The sequence below is a fragment of the Papaver somniferum genome, chromosome 1 (assembly GCF_003573695.1).
Source record: "Papaver somniferum cultivar HN1 chromosome 1, ASM357369v1, whole genome shotgun sequence".
In the NCBI taxonomy this organism is placed as follows: domain Eukaryota; kingdom Viridiplantae; phylum Streptophyta; class Magnoliopsida; order Ranunculales; family Papaveraceae; genus Papaver; species Papaver somniferum.
This window is the reverse complement of record NC_039358.1, coordinates 79,324,555-79,335,071: the sequence shown is the minus strand read 5'-3', so window position 1 is coordinate 79,335,071 and position 10,517 is coordinate 79,324,555. Positions and strand designations below refer to the sequence as shown.

The 10,517-nt window shown below is 35.7% G+C and overlaps 1 protein-coding gene across 1 annotated transcript; it reads right to left on the bottom strand.

Annotated features, from left to right (window-relative positions):
• Window positions 1-307: 307 nt before the first annotated feature.
• Window positions 308-7,048, bottom strand: LOC113291605 (serine/threonine-protein kinase STY46-like). The gene is made up of 16 exons (XM_026541124.1): window positions 6,584-7,048; window positions 5,955-6,069; window positions 5,195-5,274; window positions 4,967-5,086; window positions 4,154-4,208; window positions 3,486-3,596; window positions 3,228-3,278; window positions 2,933-3,114; window positions 2,742-2,849; window positions 2,103-2,176; window positions 1,817-1,992; window positions 1,586-1,681; window positions 1,322-1,402; window positions 1,148-1,201; window positions 869-1,003; window positions 308-766 (listed from the first exon to the last, which is right to left on the bottom strand). The coding sequence occupies exons 1-16, from the start codon at window positions 6,775-6,777 to the stop codon at window positions 683-685; spliced, it is 1,716 nt and encodes a 571-aa protein (XP_026396909.1). The 5' UTR covers window positions 6,778-7,048; the 3' UTR covers window positions 308-682.
• Window positions 7,049-10,517: the final 3,469 nt, after the last annotated feature.

Genomic DNA, 10,517 nt, shown 5'->3' with positions numbered 1-10,517 from the left:
TCTGAGCCCATCCAAAACTAAAGTTCACAGGGCCTGATTTTAAATTTGAATTTCTATCTTCATCGAGTGGTAAATTCTAAAGGTTGCAGAATAAAGCCAGCCAATACATCCAAACTGTTCCTTACACCTCCCAGCTCACACACATGATCTACTATTTGAATTGTCCAAATCAGAATTGCAAGAAATCTTAAAAGGGACAAAAATGTTCTGGTGCAACCGCAAGTGGAACGGCAAAAATAAAAATGATGATTCATTTTTTTTCTTTTCCAGAACTTTTCCCTTTTCCCCATGTGTATTTGCAAGACAATTTTCAACTGACCATTTAATAGAATTATTAACAGAGAAAAAGAACAAATAATATGCTACTGCGGGGCACTCGGGCTCTGCAGCAAGTTATCACCAACCCTTCCAACCACAAAATTCAACACCGCTTGACCGGAATATCAAACGCTAGCAAAACAAGAAGGAAGTCGAAATAGGAACACTAGCAAGACCTAAGTTAAAATAGGAACACTAGCAAGTCCTAAGAAGTTACATCTCGGGGTTGGGCTGATCGCGAAAAACAAACTACTGTACAAGGCAGCGATCAGAGCAGCAGATGGGAAAATGGCCCAAGTGATGGCTAAGGATCAGAACGAGATATAAAATAAGCCTGCAACTAGGCTTCTTCCCTTGTGGGTACTTAGTGGTGATGACTATTCCTACGAAGAAACGGGAATCTGTTCGGTTTCTCCTTTTTCCGTTGTTCCTCTCCATCATCTACGACCTGCTAACAGAACAAAATGATGAGTGGCCAGAATAGTAAACAGCTATAAAACACGACAGTAACAATAATGAAAATACTATATGGTCATGTTAGCTTATGCACCTCTTTGGTAATTTGCCGCAAGATGTCAATGATCTCAGAGAAGTCGGGCCTCAACGATGGATCTTGCTGCCAGCATTTCTCGAGCAATTCTGCAAGCTTTGGATGCGTTTGCTTAGGGATTGTTGGTCGAAGACCCTAAAACACATCAGTACAATTATCAGGACCAATCAGCACCAAACAAAAGAGGGAGAAAAAATAAACAAAAAGTGAAGTGCTAACCTAAAATTTGTAAAACAAATTGACACTAGAGGAGAAACAGCACGGAATATAAGAAGTTACCTTTTGTACCACACCAACTGCTGCTTGTAATGGGGTCAAATATTCATACGGAAGCTGAAAAAATCATCACACAACACGTTAATTAAGCCAATTCATATAATGTTTTGAGCATAAAATATTAAACAGAAGGGGCTACACATAGTTCCACGACTGTGTTAATGCACTGTTGTATACCTTTCCTGTCAGCAGCTCCCACAGCACAATTGCAAAACTGAAGACATCGGCCTTGTGATCATAAGGCTTGTGTTCTATGACCTTAAATGAAAAAATTATAACCGATGAGAAAATCTACGAAATGAAAGACCTAGCCTTCTATTAGAAAACTTTCTCCACAAACTAACCAAGTAACACGAAGCAATTTAGACAACTGGAAGTAGTAGTTGAAGTGACAGACTACGAGAAATACAATAATTAAGAGAACTGTTTCAAACTTCCTACCTCTGGAGCCATCCAACGGTACGTTCCAGTTTCTGCGGTCATTACTCCAGACTGAACTTGCACTCTAGCAACTCCAAAATCAGCAACCTTAACAACCTGATGCAAAAAATGTTTTTAGACAAACAAAAAAATGGAACAAGATCATTGGATTAACCAAGGTCAATTTACAAGTGCCATACACAAGCATACTTAAGTTTAACAGCTGGTTATTATCACTTAAGACTCATTTACCTCATTCTCATCCATAAGAAGATTCGCAGCCTTCAAATCCCTATGGATTATATTATTTTGATGCAAATAGTTCATTCCCTTGGAAACATCAATTGCAACTTTAAGCAAAGATGGAAGTTTAAAGACACCCTTGTGTTTGTGCAGAAAATCGTACACACTTCCACCAGACATAAATTCTGCACAAAAACAAACTGATTGAAGTTAATGAACAGAAAGAAGACTGTTATACTCAATTTCTCATATCAATATATGATTCTGCCACAGATTTCAAGGAGGAGTTTCATGCCTGTCACAATGCACAAGCTAGGAGTCTTGGTGCATGCGCCAATGAATTGAACAACATTCTTGTGTCGAACCTTCCTGAAAGATAAAAGATGGAGGAGAGAGAGTTGGAACACTGATAGTGAATGCAAAAATAAAACAAAAAATATACTGATTTGTTTATATTTATCCAAAAGATGCACAGACCACGGATATACAACAATTTCTAGTCATCGTCATGGAACCTGGATCCTATACCTCAACCCTGTCACTGTCCTTCCAGAAATCCGGGTTGAAGTTACTCTTTTTCCTCTTTTTTTGTGATAACCCAAGTTTTGTCTTCGCATGACCTGGGGACAAGTGCATTCACTATCAAATGTGAGGTCTGAAGGGAGACAAATCCCCAAAGATGACCTACAGGCAACCATGATCTACTAATTCTTTGTATTTGCTTTATTGTAGTTGCCAATTGGCCCTTGCTTTGATGGTTAACCTAATATGAAATAATGAGAAGTAATCTCTAACACCTTTGATACTTTAAACTGAAAAGGTTCTGTCTCAGAGAAGATTTGAGCGATTCACATGTAACTAGTTATCTATTCACAAAAACAGATGAGTACAGGGAACAGATTGGATTGACATATTGCAACAGAAATTGACAAACCTCATAATATACACTTCTTGCGCAAACTCTTGCTGCATATCCTCATTTACCCTCTCTGGTTTTAGGACTTTAATGGCCACTTCTTGGCTGCAATACGTGCCTTTATACCTGAAAATCATCACGCATTTGGAATTTAGAATAAAATTAGGCAGCAGAATGTAACTAATAACTCGGGAGAAAATTTAACTTACAAGTCTCCATATGACCCAGATGCAACTTTGTTCTCAAATTTTAACTGTGCTGCATCAATTTCCCAGACATCTGTCCCATCAGTGGGTATCTTTACATGGTCAGAAGTTTGTTCACTTCCGCTCTGCTCGTGATTATCAACAGAAGACACTGGATGAACTTGTGATTTGGACCAAAACTTCTTCTGCAGTGCACATAGTAGGACTTAAAGAGCAGAAAAAGATTGCACATCCAATTGGAAATAATAAAGGACATCTGTAAGCAAAACAGGTAAGGAAAAAGGCACGTAACAATTACCTCAAACTTTGACACTTCCTTCTTTACGGCTTGCCTAAGATGCTCAGTTTCCTACACATATAAATGAAGGATGTGAAGAAAATATTTAAAATATAGGGAGACAGTTACCATCTCAAAAAATAATCACTCGGACAACCTTAAACACTGGAACCTAACACAACTATAATCCCAACCAGGTGATTCATAATGGCTGCTTAGATGATTAGTTCACTTAGTTTGTTAAGCATTTTAAACCCAGACAGAGTAAGTGGAACATACCTCATCTTCCCAACCCTCAACCACAAAGACGTCCAAGGAGTATCCGTCGTTTGTGGAAAAAGCATGGGCCTCTTGGATGTTCAGACCAATTTCAGCAAGCAACGAAGTCAACTGGGAATAAAAATGGATAAAACCATCACAAAGCGTGCTAGTAGCGTTGAACAATTATGATGATAGAAACAAAATCTTGTTACAGAGATAAATGCATGTAAGAAGGTTCATGCATAAGTTTGGCATCAACAATTTCAGAGACTAAGAAATGTTTTACTAGAAGGAGAAAAAGATGATTCAGGATAGCAATCTCCAGGCTATAGACTGATTGTTTCCTCTTTGAGAATGTAGTAAGAGGCGCAGGGATTTTTGATCTCATTAACACATGCACGTTCAAATATCACAGACAGCATTCAACTACTAAAAGGTCATCATTATACTTTTGTTTGGTATAAATGTACCGTTCCAGAATCTCGTAACAGTATTTGGGTTACATTGGTCTAGAAGACTAGTATCCTCAAACAAGATCTGGCCAAAAGGAAGTCTTTAAAAACAAGAAAATATGGAAGTGTACCGTCGTTAAATGCAAAGTTAGGCAAAAAATTCCAATTTTCTATTACAAGTAATACATCAAAGTTAATGATAAACAACTCTAGAGAGCACGGTGACGAAAATACCTGACTGAGAAGTTTTGGCTTGTCATCCGTTGAGAATGTGATTTCATGCATTGGCCTACATGATTATGAATTTTTCATGAGCTAGGTGCAATAATGTGAGAAAACTGTTTACTTGGCACAAGATAGAACTATATACTTCCAGCAAATAATCGCAGCCTAATCATATCAAACGTTTAGCAGCCAGAAAAAAGGTTGCAAGAAACATAATAGGTTATCTCACATGTTTAAGAAATGGCAATAAGAATGAAAATACACTTCTCCGTAAATAGGTGGTAAACATGTTACTTACAAGTAGACACCTAAAGCACCCAAAAGAACGAAAACGCAGGACTTGGAGAAAGTATTTCCTATTCAACGAATCACCAACATTACAACCTTTACCGAATATTATTAGAATTCTCAGACAACTTGTCTCATTCTCAGAACCTCGAAGAATGGATTTATGAACGCAATGAAACAGGAAACTGTCTGGAATGTTAAAAATCATCACTACTTGAATACATGACATTGCCAATACAGATAACAACCAAAAGAAGGAAAGAATGGGATAGTGTTGTTTCAGTTGAATACCAAACAATTAATTGGTACCCATCAAGCTGAGCTCATTGTTTATGAATTAAAAAGAGATACTGCAGGCCAATCTGAAGAACCAGACATCCGTGTATCAATGTAAACATATTTTTCTTTTCTTCTTCATGTAAAAATAACAATTTTAGGGAGTGATGAACGTAAAAACAGAACTCTTGACGAACGTAAAAACATGACCTTTTTAAGGACTTCAAATGTCGATCAATTATATATAGTTGTAAGTACCTGGTGAAGTGTACACTCTCATTCTCAATGCTATCACCATCATCGTCATCTGAACCTCCAGCTTCGAGTGCAAGAGCTTCAAGATTTGGCGACGAACCAAAGGCAGGCGGTGGATGAACTCTGAAGACGAAATGTACATCAGTAATCTAATATTTGTGGGCGGCAAAATACTATTAATGGAGAAGTAACTGCAATTACAAAGATGTACCGTCACTAGAGAAAATATACCTTCGTTTGCTAGAGTAAATAGGACTTTGAGCATCTCCTTCTCGGAGAGTATAATCTGAACCATTTGAGGCAGCGGGAACCTGCAAATGAGATACTGGGGTAAGTATAGAAGCGACAGGCATAAATATATACAACGCCAGCAAATTAGGAAAGCATCCCAAGAGAGTGGGAAAAGGGCAAACTCCAAGAATGTCTCCGCTTTGCATGGTAATTTGAGTTATTATATACTTTTTGATCCAAAATTGCCATAGTGTGAAATTGACATCAAGACTTGAACGCAGTTTAATTTGTACAAACACGACAACGTGAAAGTGTGCACAAGGTATGTACATAAAAACTACCAGACTGAAGATTACATAAGAGTTTGGACTCATGAGTGGGTGTCAACATGTCAAAGTTCACAAAAGTTGTGTAGTTTCACAGATAATTGAGATAAGTGGAACCAAAGAAATAACTAAAATGCTGTGGCAATGCAAATCGTGCACCCTTGAGGATTAAAACAACCTCCCACCGGATATACTCTGGTCTTTATTAGGTGCTAACCAAGATTGCCCGGACACAAATTTTTGATAGCATACATCGTCAACACATATCTGTAATGTGATGCATTTCTACATTATAAGCAACAAAGAAAATGCAAGGAGGCATCCTCATTTTTAACTGATAACTAGACAAAATAACATAGAGATACTAGCTCAAAAATCAATAATTAATAGTACATATTTCGACAAGAGGTGGAATAATCCAGAGTGTGTCTTACCTGCACGAGGCGAACATCAAATGCAGGTCTATTGACGGGATCATGGGCCAATTGGAGTAACCTTTTGTGTTTAAGAACATCTTCTGCCCTTTCCACGTTTACATCGAGAGCATACCTAGAAAGTGCAGAGAATAACATTGTGTCTATTAGATTAATTCAAAAACAAGTACAACTTTAATCAGGCAAAATTTAAAGTCATAGATTATCGATATTCTCGCAATCTTGCAAATTTAACATTCTAAAATAAAATCTAATTCAGTCCATACTCGAAAACGTAAATCAGTATCAAAATCTCAAAAATACAATATTTAAATCCGCTGATTTTCTGATCAAAATGTTTCGATTCCTAATTAAAAAAAATAATCAAAAACCCTAAACCAATCAAAATTTTCTGTCAAATAGAAGTTCAAACAAAAAAACCCGCATAAATCCATCAATTAGCATAAAATACCAACAATCTGGTTCTAAAAACACACACAAAACCCCAACATGCGATGTTATAACAACAATTGAACAAATATTTGCTAAGATCCTAAGCAAACAAAAACAGATAAAACCGTCATGACTAAATGAGAAAATTGATGTAAAAACAGAATTAATCAATGGAATTATTGTTATTGCATTAGTACCTAGTAGGAAGACGATGAAAATGAGACCAAAGCTCATCTTCAAAACCAGGAGTAAGAGCTTCTTCGTTATTAGAATCTTTTAACCTACGAAGAACCTCATTATAAACCTCTAGTTTTTTCCTTTGTTGTCTTGGATGTGTTGGTGATGAATCTACAGTTCTGCTATTACAACTTTCATTATCATCCATTGCCATTAACCAAAACAACAACAACAACAATAATCAATCTAAAATATCAAAGTTTATTATCGTTAATCACGAACGAACCAGAGAGAAGAAAAAGAAAAGAAGAAACGGTGATCTCGTGATTTATTAAATTTAAAGAGAGAGAGAGAAAGATTTCTGATTCTGAAAAGAGAGGAGGAGGAGTTTGTATTTTGGTTTCTGTTTTATTTATAGTAATTAGAAGATTTTATTTTTATTATTTTCTTGCTTTTGCATGAGAGAATTATAAAAACAAAAAAGAAATTAAAGGATCAGAGAAGGCGGGGGACTACTCAAATGCTTTTTTTTGCCCTTCTCTTCTTGGAGATTAAAGAGAATCCTAGTGATTTTACATGAGCCAAACCGAGGAGATGTTGCCATGTAACACATAATGTAAATCCACGTGGAAGAGACTTTATTGTGGTGGTTTTGAATATGTTATCCTTTTTAGGTAGTACACATCGATATTACGTGGCATAGTTACATTTTCAGACTTTAAAGTGGGTTTATTCTTTGGTATCTTTCGGGTGTTTTTATTTACAGGTTTGAATGGAGGAGCAGCAGATTCATTTAGCAAAACAGCAACTATGTACTTCTTCTACAAGTTCCTAATATTATTCCTATGTCACAGGGATGTATGTATATGGATGGATATGGATATATTGTAGTGTGGGGACTGTTTGACCCTACTAGCGCACCTCTTTGTTTGTTTGATATTTTCTCGTTTTTGACTGAGCTTTGAATCAGATCCGGATTTGATAAACATGTCCGGTTCTATAGTTTTTGATGGAGATAAATATATTACTTACTTGTGCTAGGAGGCAGGCATGTCCCTGGAAAAATGGATGGTGGACTGCAGCCCCTCGTCTACAGGATGCGTTCCTAACCATACGGGAAATTAAGGCATATAGATCCTACAGTCTGGATCAGGTATGAAATTGTGTCGCCGCATCTTTTTCAAGGCTGCTAAAAAGATTACCTAACACCCAAGACCCAAGTGTTGTCTTTTACTGCCAACTTCCGGTAGAATCTGATTGTATAAAATGTGTCCAACCAATCTCTGTATCTCTAGTTCAAAAAATAATTTTAAGTAGTACAACATATTTTATATACAGTATATGATTATTTATTTTTTTGAAATATAAAAATATTTCTTTTTTGCTTAAAAGATTTTTCCCAGCACTTTGGTAAGCCAAGAAAATTCCAAACTGAAATTTATCACACCTTTTCGTTTTTTTGTTTTGAAGTGGATTATCACACCTTGTTTGTGAGCAAGCAACCATTCTTTTTAGGCAATTTGACAGAAGCGAAGAGGATAAGTTGTGCATCATTGTAGATGTGACATCTGCTTAACCAAATTCTTGGAGTACACTGTGTAAACATTAACGTTAACTAAAGATGGTAAATTGATCACGGCTATCTGCTGCACAATTGCACCCTTATTTGGTTTTGACGACGTTTCGCGGATTCACCTCCTGCTTCCACTAATGGATTGCTCACGCTTATGTATGTTACCTCATTTTCGTGCATTCCAAACCTAACGATAACTTAAGTTAGTGAAGTTATCTTTGTCTTCTTAAACAATAAAAAAAAGTTTATTAAATTATCTTCAAAATTATTTTTCTTAATCATAAGTTATCTCTTTATTAAAAATTGCGCCTTAATTTGATCCGAAGTTTTAAAATATCCACAATATGTGATGATCCCATCTTCCAGCTCTTCTTGTGCCTTTGCCTTTTCTTCGCATTCTTATTGGACCCATGCTCACCCCATCCGTTCTTATCCACTATGAAAAATACACTCTCATATTCCTCACGAAATAAACATTATATTGCATTCTTGAATAGAACCAGCAGGCAGCAAATGGTTTTCTTTTTTGACAACCAATGGCTATACTTCCAATATCATAGGCTTTTTCAAAGTCCTGTTACTTTGTGCTTATCAGTTAGATATAAGTACTACAATACTGTAATTTTTAATGGGTTACTTAAAAGTCTTAAACAAGCATTTAGCAGTTTGATTATCACATTGTTTAGTTTCTTTTTTCCTAGGAAAGAGTAGAAAGAGCATGGAGTATAGTTTGGATTAGGATGGAGATTTGGTGATTATCTCGAAAAATAAAGAAATTAAGTAATGGTAGGCTAGCTAAAAGGGACAAGTTTAAAAGAGTGATTATGATATGTAATCTACATGGCAAAAGTGGCTCTTGGATGTGACGAGAAGGTGACAAACAACACCATGAACTGCAATCAATATTTTTGGCAAGCCTGGTTTATGTTAAAAATAAAGAAAAAGTGCGGCGACCAGAACTTGGGCGGTAATCTCTTTAAGGTACATTGATCATAATTAGATTTTTGATAATGTTAACAAATATCTTGACAATGATATTAAATCTTATCCGAGTACCTGATTTTTTAGAATCATGCAGGAAAATAAATGTTGAAAATGTATATCTATCAGATCAACTGATTTCACAAATCTTAATTGAATTATTATTATTGTTAGTCTTAAACTCTTGATTAGATTGGATTTGAGATTGAGAGGGAGACAGGGTAAAGATTCTATATTGCCTTTGTCGTTTAGAAAAGTGGGTGATTTTAGCTTCAGTTGTAGGTGGGACCCATAACAGGAGGCACTGAGTCCGAGTCATAGTCGGGATACTTACTGACTGCCTACTTCTAAACTCCAACAACAATTTTGCTTTATAATCTCACAAGGATTATGTCACGTGGATGATATGCATGAGTCGTGAATATTCCATATCACCATTTACCTCGCCTACTTGTCTCTCATCTACTGGTGTGGACGTTGTTTACATCCAAATGCAGCAGTATTACCATTACTGTCGGATATATTTGTCCCTGTAACATTTTATTTCATGCCAAAGTAGCGGTCATGTGGATGTTATAAGATAATTACGAACATCATTAAACAAAAAAAAATAAAATCGAATACGAATACGAAGAAAGGTACGAATTATTATAGTGGCGAAGACAAAAAGCGATGAACTGCAGTAACTTTTTGCAGAAACACAAAATTAGTTAAAAATATCAAAATCAACAATTTTTGGGTGAAAAAGACTTATACATTTTGATACTGTTTAAATGGACAAAAATTAAAAAGATATTATTCAAATGGACAAAAATATTAAAATAGCCAGGATGTAACCAGTTTTATCCTACCCATTTTCAAATATTTTTTCTTATTTTTAATTTATATCAAGATGCATCCAGTTTCATCCTTACTATTTTTTAAGTTTAAGCCGCGATGAATCCAGTTTCATCCTTGCTATTTTTTTTGTGTCCATTTCACTCATACTAATTTTTACTCGTCCATTTGAACCATGTTTTAAAAAATTTGGACAAATGACCCATTTTCCGTTGTAGAAAGGAGGAGGAGGATGGTATAAACCATAATAAAACCCGATCATTTAAGATAGTTATCTTCTTTAAAAGGAGATGTTTCTAAAAGAGAAATTAATTTGCTTTAACCGTTGTTTGAGACGGACTTGGATGCTCAAAATCTCTTGGATTGAAGGTGAAATCGAAGTGCCGCCGAGTTGAATCTTTGATGTTTTTGAATAATCCAAAATAACAAACCATAAAAAAATTAAAATACTTAGCAAAAAACACCTTGCAAAAGAAGATAAAAATCACCATAAAGGTGAAGACGCAATAGCACAAAAGCGAAGATATAATCACCCCAAAAACGAAGAAAAATGTCAAACGATA